General features: G+C 40.3%; 1 protein-coding gene across 1 annotated transcript in view; it reads left to right on the top strand.

The window, feature by feature from the left end:
* The first annotated feature begins 2,687 nt into the window (after window positions 1-2,687).
* Window positions 2,688-16,799, top strand: part of LOC118636927 (myomegalin-like) — a 213,560-nt gene continuing 199,448 nt past the window's right edge. The window contains exon 1 of the mRNA XM_036271870.1: window positions 2,688-2,911. Coding sequence (XP_036127763.1) covers window positions 2,688-2,911 — 224 coding nt within the window. The remainder of the gene's footprint in view (window positions 2,912-16,799) is intronic.

Raw genomic sequence — 16,799 nt, 5'->3', positions numbered from 1 at the left:
TGGGAAAGGTACTGTCAAGAGATAGAGAAGACAAACTGCTCTTTTTTTTTTTTTTCTTTTCTTTTTTCTGTCCTTTAATTTGGAATTTTCTACTGACCTATTTTGCATTTCACCAATCCTGACTTCTGCTGCATTCAGACTGCTGCTAGCACACCCAAGGCGTTCTTATTTCCAGTTATTGGAATTTTTATAATTAGTTTGTCCATATGATTTTTAATAGATTCCAGTTCTATACTGAAGTAAATTATCTATCTTTTCATCTTTACCCATGTTTTATTTTCTTAAACCTATTTGTCGTTTATTAATCCTCACTGGAGGATATTTTTCCATTGATTTTTTTTTTTTTTTTTTAGAGAGAGTGGAGTGGATGGAGGGAGGGGGAGAAAGAGAGAGAGACACATCAATGTGAGAGGCACTCATTGATTGGTTGCCTCCTGCACAACCCTGACCAAGGCCAGGGATCGGCCTGCAACCCAGGTACATGCCATGCCTTTGACCAGAATCGAAGCCGAAACCGTCCCATCTGTGGGCTGATGCTCCAACCACTGAGCCAAATTGGCCAGGGCAGTTTTAGTTATCTGAAGTCCTATTAACTCTATCTGTGTCTGTTTCTATACTTTCCTCTTAGTGTTTAGCCATTTGGATTTTATTTTTAGCATGCCTCATAGTTTTATATTGGACCCTAGACATTGTGAATAAAAAAAACTGTAGTGGTTCCAGAAAATGTTATCTGCCTCCAAAGAGTTAAGTTTAGTTCCGGTAGACAAAATGCTGGCAGATTACTTTGATCCTGTAAAGACCTGGTTTTAAGCTTTGTTAGATCTATGAGGTTTCAGTATTGCCCTTACTCTAAGGGTATGACCTTTTTGGGGGTCTCAGCTGAAAGCCCTGGGCTTTTCTACTTCAGAGAGGCTTAAAGTACAACTGATGTTGGATGCTGACATCTCTGCTTAGCTCATTAGACGCCAAAGTACTGTTTTCTGGTGTGGTTTTGGCATCTTGCTTGTGCATGCTGATCTTGGGAACTGACCACAATCTTGAGGGGAATTTGTACCAAGATTATTTTCTCTACCATTCTCATTTCCTTTGGGGGCTCTTCCTCAAGTCCCAGCCACTTTGGTAGTCCTGAACTTTGACCTTTGACACATTAGCCCAGTAACACTGCCCTCTTTCACTTGGCCTTTATTTTCTAGCACCCGGTTTGGAAAATTCACTCAGAAGAAAAATTCCAGGGTGACTGTAGAGCCCCACCTCCATATAGAAGATCTTATCTTCTCTCTAGAGTTGAAGATTCAAGTCCTGCTTGCTTTGGTTACTCTTCAACGGCTTCAAAGAGTTATTTTGATATTTTCTGCAGTTATATATATATATATAAATATATTTATGTAATATATAATATATTTCTAACTACTTATAAACATAATCTATTCTATCCTTGCCCAGGGCAAGAGTTAGTCTGATACATGATCCTTTATCTTGGCTGGACCTGGAAGTCACAGCACTTTGTAGCTTTTGGGTTTGCAGTAATTTCACTGAACTATTTATCTGCCTCAACTAAAATCACAGACTCCCTTTAAATTAAGGGACTCCATTCCTATTCTTTTTAATTTGTGTATTAAATTATGTGGGCAAAACCAAAGCCTGAGTCTGCTAGCACGGCAGTTTCAGCTAAGTAATAGGATTAGAAGCCTGACAGTAGAGAATTAGATGGTAAAGAATGAATGGAAGTCAGGAAGTGTAGACATCAAATGAACACAACATATTTAAGCAAACTGGTTATGAAGGGAAGTGAGAGATACCAGCTGGTTAGTGGGGGAAGGACTGTGTTTTGGGGTGAGGATACTTGAGCCTGTTTATTGGCTAGGGTTAGAGCTAATGGAGGAAGGGAAGCTAAAGATATAAAGATAAGGAAAGATAATTAAGAAATTCCTAGTAGAGATGAGAGTGGTAGTGTAAATTGCCCAAGTAAGCTAGATTGGGGGAAATAAAGAGAGGCAAAGACATAGATTAATTTAGAAGATTTAAAAAGAAAGAATGATGAGGTTCCTTATAGTGTCATTTTCTGGAGGCAGTTAAAGTCATGAAGGGGGAGACCACTTAAAGATAAAGAAATAATAAAGAAGTGGAATTAAAGACAGGATGAGGGGAATGAATGAGAGAAGTAAGTCTCTAAAGACTCCCAAGTTGAAAGCAAAAGTGGATTTTAAAAGAGGGAGAAAGGCGGATAGCCAACAATCTGGAGAAGTGGTGATTCGGAAGAGAATAATATAAGAGGGTGACTGGTTTGGAGAGAGGAGGAAGACAAAAACCGGGAAAATACGGAGAGAGGGAGTAGGAAAAGGAGAAACATTTTGAAGTTGGAAATTGAGGACGGTGACAATGGAGCAGACAGAAGAAAAAGGTCTGGGAATGGAGAGATCTCCAGGTTGAGGTAGTGGGTAGGGAGCAAGTGGGGAGATGACAGGGTGAAGAGGCGGCGGCGGTGTTTGTGGGAGAGGGACAGCAATCTGGGCGGAGCAGGTGGCGGAGGCAGACGCGGAGGAGGCCCGGTCCTTCCAGGTCTCCGCCACAACAGTGGCAACTGGAGTAGATGCTCATCCACACCCAGAGGGTTCGCGCTGGCAGTGCGGGAAGACCAAGCAGGGATCGTAACTAGTAGGACTGGGGTGGCCAGGCCCAGGAAACCCATGAAGAGGACCGACAGCGGGCCCTGCTGTCGCCACTGCGACTGCAGCTGCTGCCGTGCGTCCCGCTGGGCGCGCCGTGCGCCTTACCGGCCCCGGGAGGCGGCGCGAACCCTGCAGTCCTCTCGGCAGTCTCCCGGCCCGGAAAGGCTGCACCCGGAGGCCCGGAGCTGGGCAGCAGCAGCCGAGGAGGAAGAGGCATCCGCAGCAGCCGAGCCCTGGATGAGGTGAGAGCACCCCCCAAACCCCCATCGGAGGATGCAGCAGGAGGATGCAGGCACCGTGCACTGGGCTGGAACACTGCCTCTGGGCTGGATACTCAGGCGTTTGTGAGGGGCTGTTGCCAAGTGACAGTAACGTGCGGAAGGTTGGAGGGCACAGGGTGGGGGTGGGGACGATGGCACCGAAGAGAGGGGGGACAGTGGAGAGTTGCCCAGAAATAAAGGTGTGGCGCCGGTTGTACTGCACTAAAGCTTATGGAACCAGTCTCTAACCCCAGATCTTGGCTAAATGTGTTGACAACCACTTTGGTGGTGGAGATGACATTGAAGGCCATGCTGTTGGGTCAAAGAGAGATGGGCACTTGATTCAGAAGGCTATGTCAGGGTGGAAGCATTAGAGATAGTAAAAGAAGATAAGGATCAGGAAGTGTGCGGGGCAGGGGGCAGTTGAAAGGGTACCTCTGCCTTCTCTTACACCCCTGCTCTAAAAAAATGTATCTTACATACAGACAGCAGGGTGGGGGTGGTGATGGTTGTATTTTCCGAAGCTGCCTTTCTTCCCCTGCAGAGCTGGAGAGCTGGAGCCCTGCCTGTTGGCTAGATGAGGCCATGCAGGGTAAGGGCCACCTAACCCTAGTTCCTTCTGTGGCTATATCTCTGGCTTGCAAGACTAGACAAATTAGGTTCAAATTTTCTTCATGTAGCAGCAGGATGAAAATCTGTCATACACACGACTTTTTTTTTTTGTTTTTTACAAGAGACTATGCTCTTTCTTTCTTTTCTTTCTTTCTTTCTTATTCTTTCTTTCTTTCTAAATAAGCATCTCCTTGTTATAACATCTTTAGCTTATTCTTTTTGGGGAGTTAGTACTCATAAATCCAACTACAAGGCAACAGTAGTTTAGTCTCCAAGCACCATTAACTAACTGGGATATGAAAAAAAGTTACTTCATTATCTAGGCTTCTGTTTCCTATATATAAAATTAGGATTTGGTTCTTTTGACTATTAATTACAGAAGTAAATATTAATGGACCTGAACCAGCTGGTGTGGCTCAGTTGGTTGGGCGCCCTCCAGTGCACCAGTAGGTCATCAGTTCCGTTCAGGGTCAGGGCACATGCTCTGGTTGCAGGCTGGATCCCCAGTAGGGATAGTGCAGGAGGCAGCCAATGGATGTTTCTCTCTCTCTCTCTTTCTCTCTGAAATCAATAAAGACATGTTAAAAATATATATTAATGGATCTGTATTCTGCGTTCAGGACCATGCTTTATTTGTAAATAGTAAACTTAGTTTATTCACAGACACTTAATTGTATTTATTCATCACACTGTCCACTGTTTGAGAAAACTGAGTCAGATATTCAGTTAACAGTGCTGAAAGGAATCACATTTCTATTAAGAAACCTATAATAAATTACTGCTTTTAAGAAAAACTGAAACAAGAAGTATTCACTATTTGATTTTTTTATAAAGTAAAATATTAGCCCAAACATAATTAGTTTGTTTAAGCATGTGTATCTGTGGGGCGTTGACTATTTTTCACAGACTACTTTGGAATTTTTTATTTAAAAAAAATAATTAAAAAATAATTTAAAATTTTTTAAAAAAAATAAATGTTTTATTGATTTTTTTTAGAAAGCGGAAGGGAGAGAGAGAGATAGAAACAGTGATATGAGGGAGAAGCATTGATTGGCTGCCTCCTGCATGTCCCCCACTGGGGATTGAGCCTGAAACCCAGGCATGTGCCCTGACTGGGAATCGAACCAGGACCTCTTAGTCCATGGGATGAAGCTCAATCCACTGAGCCACACTGACTGGGCTTTGGAATTTTTTAAAAGTCTGAAACAAAAAAAGTATAATTTAAATATCTAATAATACATATTTATAATTTAAAGTCTTCTTTTGGGTACTGTATATGCACTGGGGTAAACTCTTCAAATCAAAAGAAGCCAAATTTTAAGTACATCTTGACTCTGTCATAACAGTGTGATTTTTCTTACTGTCATTGGTAACACAAAGTTTGTAGGGTTAGATTTGGATTCTCTAAATTGTGGTTTCATTGTTAAAGTAGATAGCATACTTCCATTATTTTTATAATAGTTGTTTCTCCATCATACCTCTACATTCACCTCAGTTGATGTAATGCTGAACCTTGAAATGCTTTTAAACATTTCAGGAATTCTCAAATGAAATTCTGAAATGTCAGGAACCTCACCAAGGATGGTGCTACTCTGACTGTCATTTAAAAACCAGTTCTGTCACCCTGGCTGGTTTGCTCAGTGGTTAGAGCATCGGCCTGCGGATTGGAGAGTCCTGGGTTTGGTTTCCGCTAAGGGCACATATCTCCATTGCAGTTTGTCCCCGGCCCCAGTTGGGGTTGTGTGGGTGGCAACCACTTGATGTGTCTCTCGCACATCGATGTTTTTCTGTCTCTCTCTCTCTTCCTCCCTCTCTCCTGCTCTATCTGAAGATGAATGCAAAAATGTCCTTGGGTGAGGGTAAAATACACACACACACACACACAAATGTCATGGCTTGTATGGCTCATTTGGTTGGAGTGTCGCCCGGTACACCAAAAGGTCATGGGTTTGATTCCCAGTCAGGGCAGATACCCAGGTTGTAGGTTCAGTCTTCAGTCAAGGTTGTGTACAGGAGGCAACTGATGGATGTTTCTCTCTCTCCCAAAAATAAGTTAAAAAAAAAAAAAAAATCAGTTCTCCAGGAACATTCAGCATACTTTAAAAAACATAACTGTCTTAGCTATAGTATTAGAGGTTTATGAGTATTAGAGGCCTGTACTTGGGAAGGGATGTTTTTGGTATCCAGTTTTCCAATAGGAAAGCAGTTCTGCATGTTATCCAGATTCCATTTAATTCAGTGATATTTACTGAGCAGCAATGGTGGAGGCCAGTACAAACAGGATGCAAAAGTACCCTCAGGTAGCTCAGAATCTATAGTTCTAAACTGTGCTTATCTAACTATATAGAATAAAGTAAATGCTATAACAGAAAGATAAACTGTGGAAATAAAAAACAAATATATAGAAGGATCTCTCTGGGGGAAGCTGTCTCCCAAGAGGCCATACAAATGGCATTATCTTGGAAAATATGTCAGAATCTGGTCTTGAGCTTGTTGAACCTGTTTCTCAGACTGATATTAAACAAATCCACAAGACTACTATATAAACCCAGAATGATGGCCAATTATTAATTTATAATGAGGATTCTAACATCTTATGGAACCTGACCTTCTTTTGTTATTTCAGTGAGGCCTCTTGGCATACTCGCCACATTTGGAAGCCAGATTATAACCAAAAGATTGTGAAACTTGAATTTAGAGCAAGGGGACTTGATCAGTGAATTCTACATTTAAAAAAATTAATAGCTTCAAACAGAGTAACAAGAAAGAGGAGTTCTTTCTTCCGTGGGTGGTGAGTGTCATCAATGATCAACCTCTCTTCTTGTGTATACCTTTTTTTTCTCTCTCTGACATGCTAATATGTTCAAACAGGTATTAGGAATACATGTGTCTGTTTCAAGTATCTGCACATTTCTGATCCAGTTTGTCTTCATTGTAAAGTTTACATTCCAAATAACAAGTTTACTTGATGGGGGTAGAGAAGTGTGATTAAGGGACCTTGTATAGCCCCTATTGTTAGACGGGACAAAGATCTCAAGGTCTGGGCCATTCTTACTAAGTGCTATTCTTGCTAAATGTTAAAATGTAGCCCAGTATTTTGCAGACCAGTTATAAACAGGATGAACTTGACAGGAACCCAACTGGAGTGTAGTCAACTGCAAAGAAGAAATCATGTAATTGACCAACTATGTGTGTTAGCAATGGCTGAGTCAGAGCTTTGGAAATGAGTTCCCATCTTCTTCACTTGCTGCAAGTAAATAAAACAACCATGCAACAACCTTTCTCATCTGACCCAAGCAGGGAACTCTTGAGTTCTGTAACCTGTAACAAATGTTGCAACCCCCACCCTGCTTCCATCCTTAACCCCTTGAGTTTGGTATCGCTACATGCTGGCAATATGAACCAGGTGAATAATGGCAACTGGAAATAGTACTAAGAGGCAGAGGATCAGAGAGGGCTTCACACACACCAGTTGAACTGTGGTCAAACAAGGTAACAAAGCCAGGGTTGGGTGAAAAGCAAATTTTAGGAGAGGGATACAAGCAATTAGGCCCTGGGAAAATGCCTAATTGAAGTGAGACCTTTGCTATGCTGTGATAGAACTTTTCTATGAGGATTTAATTAAAAGGTGATCCTCTTTCATGTGTACAGCTATTTAAAAAGAGAAATTGAGTAGCCCGCTGATGACAATGTGTCTCAATGTGCACTTTTGAAACTTAGCAGATTGCCTAGTCTAGGTGGACAGCCTAAAACCGTCAGATGATTGTTGGGGGAATCATGTCAGAGAAAGTTCAATAAATTTCCAACATCAAACTTCAACCATTATGTCTCTTTAGCCATCTCTCTTTTTGTTATTTTTGCTTCTTTATTGAAATATAGTTAACATACAATAAACTGGGCAAGTTTATTGTATTTGAAGTTTTTTATTTATTTATTTATTTTTTTGTTATCCTCACCCGAGGACATTTTTCCATTTTTTGTTCAGATAGAGCGGGAGGGAGAGAGAGGAAGAGAGAGAGAGAGAAACATCGATGTGAAGGGACACATCGAGTGGCTGCCACCCGCACGACCAACCAGGGCCGGGGACAAACTGCAACCAAGGTACGTGCCCTTAGCGGGAACCGAACCCGGGTCTCTCAGTACCGCAGGCCGACGCTCCAACCGCTGCGCCAAACCGGCCAGGGCAAAGTTTTGATACATCTGTATATCTATGAAATCATCACATGTCTACCATCACAAACAGGTTCCTTCTGGTCTTTTAGAATCCCTTCATCCTCCTATTCCTGACCACTGACTTTTCTGTCACTGTTAGTTTGCATTTTCTGGAATTTTATATAAATGAGATCATCCAGTATGCACTCTTTGTTTTTTCTCAGCTTCTTTACTCAGCCAAGTTATTTTGAGATTTACACTGTTGTGAGTATTAATAGTTAATTTTCTTTCATTGCTAAGTAGTATTTCATTGTATGACTGTGTCACAATTTGTTTATTAATTCACCAGCTGTTGTGTTCCCAGTTTTTGTTTGTTTGTTTGTTTTTGGGTTTTTGTTGTTGTTTGCATTTATCTTCCATAGAGCGGGAGGGAAAGAGGGAGGAAGAGAGAGAGAGAGAAACATCGATGTGAGACACATTGAGTGTTGCCACCCACATGCCCCCAACTGGGGCCAGGGACAAACTGCAACTGAAGTACATGCCCTTAGCCGGAACCGAACCCAGGACTCTCCGGTCTGCGGGCCAACACTCTAACCACTGAGCCAAACCATCCAGGGCCCCAATTTTTTTTTAAATATGTTTTTTATTGATTTTTAGAGAGAGGATGGGAGAGGGATAAGAGAGACACTTCAATTGGCTGCCTCCTGCACACCCCTTACTGGGGATCAACCCACAATTCAGGCATGTGCCCTGACCTTGTGCCCTGACCAGGAATTGAACCGGGACCTCTCAGTCCATGGGTCGATGCTCAACCACTGAGCCACACCAGCTGGGATATGTTCCCAGTTTTTTGTGTGTGTGGCTATTACAGATAAAGCTGCTGTGAACATTTGTGTACAAGTCTTTGTGTGTACCATATGCTTTCATTTCTCTTGGGTAGATTTCTAGGCGAAGAATAGTACGCATATGCTTAAATTTTTAAGAAATTGCCAAACTTTGTCAAAGGGATTATACCTTTTACATTCTCGCTAGCATTGTATGAGGGTTCCCATTTCTCCACGCCCTTGCCAGCATTGGTCACTGTCTCTTTAATTGCAGCCATCCTAGTCGGTATGGAATGGTACCTTACGGTTTTCATTTTCATTTCCCTACTGAGTGCTGATGTGGAACATCGTTTCATGTGCTTAATCACTATCTGTATATTTTTAGCGAAGTGTGTTAAAATCTTTTGTCCATTTTTCATTGAGTTGTTTCCTTTTTATTGTTAAATTTAGGAGTTCTTTTTATATTCTAAATATAAGTCTTTACTGTATATGTACATACTTTGCCAATATTTTCTCCCAATTTATAGCTTGTCTTTTCATTTTAGCAACAGTATCTTTTGAAGATCAGAAGTTTTGAAATTTTGCTGAAGTAAATTCAAACTATCAAAAATCTTATATAGGTTTTGCTTTTAACGTGATGTCTAAGAAACCATTGCTTAACCCAATGTCACAAAAATATTCTCCCATGTTTTCTTCTAGAAGTTTCGAAGTTTTACATTTCCGTCTATGATTCATTTTGAGTTAACTTTTATATGAAGTGCAAGGTATTGATCAAAATTTATTTATTTTCATTTTTGACAGTATTACAGATGTTCCCCATATATCCCCCCTTTTGCCCTCATCCACCCCACCCCAGGCCTTCATCACACTATTGTCTGTGTCCGTGGGCTATGCATATATGCGTATATGTTCTATAGTTAATCTTTTCTTGTCCCCTGAGATCCATCAGTCTGTGCCATGCATCCATGTCTCTGGACCTATTTGTTCATCAGTTTATTTTGTTAATTAGAGGTCACATATAAGTGAGATCATGTAATATTTGTCTTTCTGTGACCGGCTTATTTCACTTAGCATAATAATGTCCAGGTCCATCCACACTGTTGCAAAAGGTAAGAGTTCCTCCCTTTTTACAGCCGGGTAGTATTCCATTGTGTAAATATATCACAGCCTTTTCTATCCACTCATCTACTCATGGGCAGTTGGGCAGTTTCCAGATCTTAGCTGTTGTAAATAGTGCTGCTATGAACATAGGGGTGCATATGTTCTTTCTGACTGGTGTTTTCTTGGGGTATATTCCCAGAAGTGGGATCACTGGATCAAACAGCAGTTCCATTTTTAATTTGTTGAGGAAACTCCATGCTGTTTTCCTCAGTGGCTGCACCAGTCTGCATTCCCACCAGCATTGTGCTAGGGTTTCTTTTTTTCCACATCCTCACCAGCACTTTTTGTTTCAACCTGCCATAACGGCTTCCATCAAGATTCATTTTGGCACATAGATATTATGTTGTTCTAACACTATTTGTTGAGAAATCTATCCTTTCTCCATCTAACTGCCTTGGCACTTTTATTGAAATCAGTTGGCCATATATAATGAGTCTGTCTGAATTTTTTGTTCTGTTCCATTAATCTATTTGTCTGTCTTTAGACCAATACCCTATTGTCTTGATTAATGTAGTTTTATAAGTCTTTAAATCATGTAGTACAAGTCCTCCAACTTTGTTCTTCTTATTCAGAGTTGTTTGGGCTATTCTAGGTCTTTTGCATGCACATATACATTCTAGAATCCACTTGTCAATGTGGACAAAAAGCCTGCTGTGAATTTGAATGGGATTGTATTGAGTCTATAGATTAATTTGGAGAGAATATTAAATCTTCTGATCCATAAACATGATATATCTCCCCATTTATTTAGGTCAGTGGTTCTCAGCTGGGGGCATTTGTGCTTCACAAAAGACATTTGACAGTATGTGGATACATTTTTGATTATCATAACTCATGGCAAGGATGATACTGACATCTTGTAGACAGAGGTCCGAAATACTGGTAAGCATCCTACCAGGCACAGTACAGTGCCAACAATGAGAATTTTCCAACCCAAAACATCAATGGTGTTGAGAAATCCTCATTTAGCTCATCTTTAATTTCTCTCAGCAGTACTTTGTGTTTTTAATATATAAGATTAACACATCTTATGAGACACTTATTTCCTAATTCTTCATAGTTATAATTCTAATTTAAATAATGTCTATAAAATTTCAATTTCTGGTTTTCATTGCAAGATTATGTTGATTTTTGTATATTGATCTAGTATCCCATAACTTTACTAAAATCACTATTTAGTTTTATTAGATTTTTTTTGTAGATTCCATAGAATTTTCTTCATGATGATTATGTCATTTACAAAGAGAGAGAAATTCAGTTTTAGTTCTTCCTTTCCAATCTCTATGTCATTTATTTATTTTGCCTTATTGCTCTATCACCTCTAGTACAAAGATGAATTGAAATAGAGAAAACATCTTTGTCTTGTTTCTGATTTTAGGAGAAAGGCATTCAGATGTTATTTGTAGGTTTTTCATAGGTACCTTTTATCAGGTGGAGGAAGTTCCCTTCTATTCATAATTTTCTGATAGTTTTTATTAGAAATGAATGTTTAACTTTACAAGTGAAAAATATAAACCAATATCCTTCCTCAACATAGATGCAAAGATTCTTTAAAAAATTTTTATTTCTGAAGAGAGGAAGGGAGAGAGAGATAGAAACATCAATGTGAGAGAGATACATCAATGGGCTGCCTCCTGCATGCCCACTACTGGGGATCAAGCCCGCAACCCAGCATGTGCCCTGACTGGGAATCGAACCAGGACCTCTCAGTCCATGGGGTGGCACCCAATCCACTGAGCCACACTGGCTGAGCAGTGCAAAAATTCTTAACAAAATTTTAGCAGATCTGATCCAACAATATAGAAAGGATAGGTTATTGATTTTTACATTCTTAAATCAGTCAATATAATTCACCATATTAACAGAATAAAAATGATAGAGGCATCTCAACAGATATAAACATCCTTTCTTTTTTTTGGCATTTTTTTTTTAATCTTTATTACTGAATGTAGAATGTATTACAGATGTTCCTCTTTTTTCCCCCATTGACCCCCTCCTCCCCACTTCCGCCCCCTCCTGCCTTTTCCCACACTATTGTCTGTGCCCATTGGTTATGCATATAAGTTCTTTGGTTTATTTCTTCCCATCCCCCAACCCCTATCCCTTTGAGGTTTGTCAGTCTAGCAATGAATTTGAACTTCTTAGTCCCTTCACCTTTTCCACCCATTCCCCCAATCCCCCTCCCATCTGGCAACCAACAAAATGTTCTCTGTATCTATGAGAATGTTTCTGTTCTACCTGTTCATTTTGTTTGTAGATTCCATTGTTGATAGATATGTATTCATTGCCATTTTGTTTGTTCATATATTTTATCTTTTTCTTCAAAAAGACCCTTCATCATTTCATATAATAATGGTTTGGTGGTGATGAACTCCTTTAACTTTTTCTTGTCTGGGAAAGTCTTTATATGGCCATTGATTCTAAATGACAGCTTTGCAGGATAGAGTAATCTTGGTTGTAGGTTCTTGCTTTTTATCACTCTGAATATTTCTTGCCACTCCCTTCTGGCCTGCAAAGTTTCTTTTGAGAAATCAGTTGACAGTCTTATGGGAACTCCCTTGTAGGTAACTAGCTGCCTTTCTCTTGCTGCTTTAAGATTCTCTCTTTGTCTTGAACCTTTTGCATTTTGATGATGATGTGTCTCGGTGTGGGCCTCTTGGGGTTCATCTTGTTTGGGACTCTCTGTGCTTTGTGGACTTGTACGTCTGTTTCCTTCACTGAGTTAGGGAAGTTTTCTGCAATTATTGTTTCAAACAGGTTTTCAATTTCTTGTTCTCACTCTTCTCCTTCTGGCACCCCCAAGATGCGAATGTTGGCACACTTGAAGTTGTCCCAGAGGTTCCTTACACTATCCTCATTTTTTTGGATTCTTTTTTCTTTTTGCTGTTCTGATTGGGCGTTTTTTGCTTCCTTATATTCCAAATCGATGGTTTGCTTCTTGGATTTACTTACTCTACTATTGAATCTGTGTAAATTATTCTTTATTTCAGTTAATGCCTCTTTTATTTCTGACTGTGTATCCATCATTTATGACTGTGCATTCATCATTTCTGACTGGTCCTTTTTTATGCTCTTGAGGCCCTCACTAAGTTCACTGAGGTTCTCACTAAGTTCATTGAGCATCCTTATAAGCAGTATTTTGAACTCAGCATCTGTTAGGTTGCTTATCTCCATTTCGCTTAGTTCTTTTCTTGGGGTTTTGTTTTGTTCTTTCATTTGGGACCTGTTTCTTTGTCTCCTCATTTTGGCTGCCTCCCTGTGTTTGTTTCAGTGTATTACTTAACAAGAGGTATGGGGCTATCTGAGACCAGATGCTGCTTGTTTGAAAGAATTTAGGAAAAACCTGAAACAAGATCCAAGACAGGCCAATCCTATGGTTAAGCAAGTGGCAACAGCTTGGGTGGGCCTGAAAGGTGGGTGGGCGGGGCCTCAGGGAGTCAACAGGGCAGGGCTACCAGTGTGAGCCAGGTTGCTGGAGTCCCAGATATGGCAGCTGTCTGCCGCCCCCGGGAAGGGCTCACCAAGGGAACAAAGGCCTCTGACAGCACGTTTGTCCTGAGAAAGCCCTTCTCCAGTGCCAAATAGCTCAGTTCTTCCTTGTATGTCTCTGGTGCCCCTCGAGCTGCCTCCCCTCCAAGCTTAGAGGGAGTGAGTCCGATAAGTCCGTGAGCGGGCCCTTTAAGGAGCTGCCTGGGGCTCCAGCCGCTTCAGCTTCCCTGAGCCTCAGTTCCCGCTGGTTTTTCCAGCCAGAAGTTATGGGGATTCTCTTCCTGGCACTGGAACTTTGAGCGGGGCACCCTATGTGGGACTGGGACCCCTCAGTTCTCAGGAAGGACCTTCCCAGCTGAGGTGTCCTCCTGATTTTTATCTGCCACACGTGGGTGTGGGACCAGCCCATTGCGCCGCTGCCCCTCTTACCAGCTGGATGTGGCTGCTGCTTTAATTCCGTAGTTGTAGGACTTCCATTCAGCTTGATTTCAGGTGGTTTTGAATGATGGTTGTTCTGTAGTTTAGTTGTAGCTCTGATGTGGTTGTGGGAGGACGCAATACCGCGTTTACCTACACCACCATCTTGACCAGAAGTCCCATCCTTTCCTTTTTTATTTTTAAAATTTTATTTTTCAATTAAAGTTTATATTTGCTATTATTTTGTATTAGTTTCAGGTGTATAGCATAGTAGTTAGATAATCACATACTTTACAAATTGGTTCCCCCTCAATATTTCAAGTACCCACCTGGGTACATAGTTATTACAGTGTTATTGACTATATTTTCTATGCTGTACTTGATGTCCTAGCCACAGCAATCAGACAACAAGAAGAAATAAAAGGCATCCAAATTGGAAATAAATAAATAAAACTGTCATTACTTGCAGATGACATGATACTGTATATAGAGAATCCTAAAGATTTCACTAAAAAACTACTAGAACTAATACATGAATTCAGTAAACTAGCAGAATATAAAGTTAATATTCAGAAATCAGTTGCATTTTTATATAACAATAATTAAGGATCAGAAAGGAAAACTAAGAAAACAATTCCATTTACAATTTCATTAAAAAAAAAAAAAATACCTAGAAGAAAATTTAATCAAGGAGGTAAAAGACCTACCTGTATTCAGAAAATTAGAAGACACTGAAGAAAAGAAATTGATGATAAAAATAAATGGAAGCGTATACCATGCTCATGGATAGGAAAAATTAACATCATTAAAAATGTCCATACTACCCAAAGCAATCTAAAGATTCAATGTAATCACTATCAAAATACCATCACTATTTGCTTTATATATTTAGTGCTGGTATGTTTACAAGGGTTAAATTCTCTTGTAGGACATATCATTATGTAATGTCTTTCTTTGTCTCTTATTATAGCCTTTGTTTTAAAGTCTATTTTGTCTGATATGAGTTGCTACCCAGCTTTCTTTTCATTTGTATTTGCATGAAAGATCTGTTTCCATTCCTTTACTTTCCGTCTGTGTGTATCTTTAAATCTGAAGTGGGTCTCTTGGAGACAGCATATGTATAGGTCTTGTTTTCTTATCCATTCAGCTATCCTATGTCTTTTGATTGGTGTATTTAATCCATTTATATTTAAAGCAGTTATTGATAGGTATGTAGTTATTTCCATTTTATTATTCACCTCCACCCTACCCACTTCTTCTTTTTAAACATGTCTCTTTAACATTTCTTATAATACTGGCTTAGTGGTGATGATCTCCTTTAGCTTTTTCTTGTCTGGGAAGCTCTTTATCCCTCCTTCAATTACAAATTATAACCTTGTTGTGTATAGTAAGATTGGTAGTAGTTCCTTGCTTTTCATCAGTTTGAGTATTTTGTGCCAATCCATTCTGGCCTGGAAAGTTTATGGGAGCTCCCTTGAAGGTGATTGTCTTTCTCTTTCTACTTTTAAAATTCTCTTTGTCTTTAACCTTTGTCATTTTAATTTATGATGTGTCTTAGTGTAGGCCCCTTTTAGTTCATCTTGTATGGGACTCTGTGCTTTCTAGACTTGTTTATATTTTCTTTGCCTGGTTAAGAAGTTTTCAGTCATTATTTCTTCTAATAGGTTCTGTCTCCTCCTTCTGATACCCCTATGTGAATGTTGTTACAGTTGATGTCCCAGAGTGTCCTTAAACTATCCTAATTTTTTTTGCTGTTCTGATTGGGTATTTTCTGTTACCTTGTTTTCCAAGTTGCTGATTCAGTCCTCTGCTTTATCTATGTATTGTTGATTCCTTTTACTGTATTCTTCATTTCTGACTGGTTCATTATATGGTTTCTATGTTCTTTTTTATGCTTACTCTCTCTCTGTTGAAATTCTCACTAAGTTCCTTTATAATCAGTGTTTTGAACTCTGTATCTGGTAAATTGCTTGACTTTATTTCGTTTAGTCCTTTTTCTGGAGATTTCTCCTGTTCTTTCATTTGAGACATGTTTGTCTTCCCATTTTGGCTGCCTTCCTGTGTTTGTTTCTGTGTACTAGATATGCTGCATCTCCTAGTCTTGGGAGGTGGCCTTTTGTAATAGGTGTCCTGTGGGGGCTCAGTGGCACAGTCTCTGTGATCACCCTAGCTGGGTGTTCCAGGATTGTCCACTGTGTGGGTTGTGTATGCTCTCCTATTATAGCTGAGCCTTGATCACTGTTTGCATGTTAGTAGGTGGGATTGATCCTCAGGCTGACTGTGAGGATTGGCCATGACCACAGCATATAAGCTGCTTTGTGGGAGCTGACACCATTGAGGGGGATTTTTCCCAGTGTGTCTGGTGCCAAAGCCACCCTTTGGTTGTGCCATTAGTGGAGTTAATTGGGTTCTGTTGTGGTCTGAAGCCAGCCACAAGGTATGTTGATTCTGAGTCCTCATGGGAGGGACTTCAGTGCAGGTCAGTATTAGAAGCTGCCTGTGACTGACCTGTCAGGAGCTAGAAAGCAACCTGCAGTTTGTAGCTGTCTGTGCTGCACCTGGATTTGTGGGAGAGGCCATGCTGTAAACAGAGTCTGGCTGCCACCAGTGCCCGGCCTGGGGCAGGTCAGCAAAGGGCACAGGGCATGCTGAGACCTTCCACCAGCTGCCTGTAAGGCTGAGCTGTTGAAAGAGCCTCAGTGGCACAAGAGTTGGGTGAGACAGGGTCTTTGACAGTCACAGGAGGATGGAGTGTAGGGTGAGTGGTTTCACCAAGTTAATGATTCATATTTGGTGCCAGTGTTGAGCCATTTTGCATCTCTGCCCCTTGAACCAGTCTTCATGTGGCTTCTTCTCTATATGCTTAGTTATTGGACTTCTGTTCAGCTAGTCTTCAGATGGTTCTCCATGTTGACTTTTCTATAATTTAGGTGTAATTTTATGTGGTCAAGGGAGGAGGTGAGCACAGTGTTCACCTACTCTGCCAATCTTGACTGGAACTCCCATCTTGTACGCTTTACCTTTTTTCCCCCTTTTAATGACTCTAGATTTACTTGTTCTTAAAAAGAAAACTCAACAAATCAAAACAACAGAAAGACTTTGACTGAGCTTTGACAAAAATGTTCTTGTCTCCAAATTAGCATATCAAGTGTGAAATGTCATTTGTTTAAAAATAATAAGTTGCATGACTAAAATCTGACTTTGTAGGGATTTGC

The sequence above is a fragment of the Molossus molossus genome, unplaced genomic scaffold (genome assembly GCF_014108415.1).
Source record: "Molossus molossus isolate mMolMol1 unplaced genomic scaffold, mMolMol1.p scaffold_m16_p_20, whole genome shotgun sequence".
Classification (NCBI taxonomy): domain Eukaryota; kingdom Metazoa; phylum Chordata; class Mammalia; order Chiroptera; family Molossidae; genus Molossus; species Molossus molossus.
This window is presented reverse-complemented; position numbering and strand designations above follow the sequence as displayed.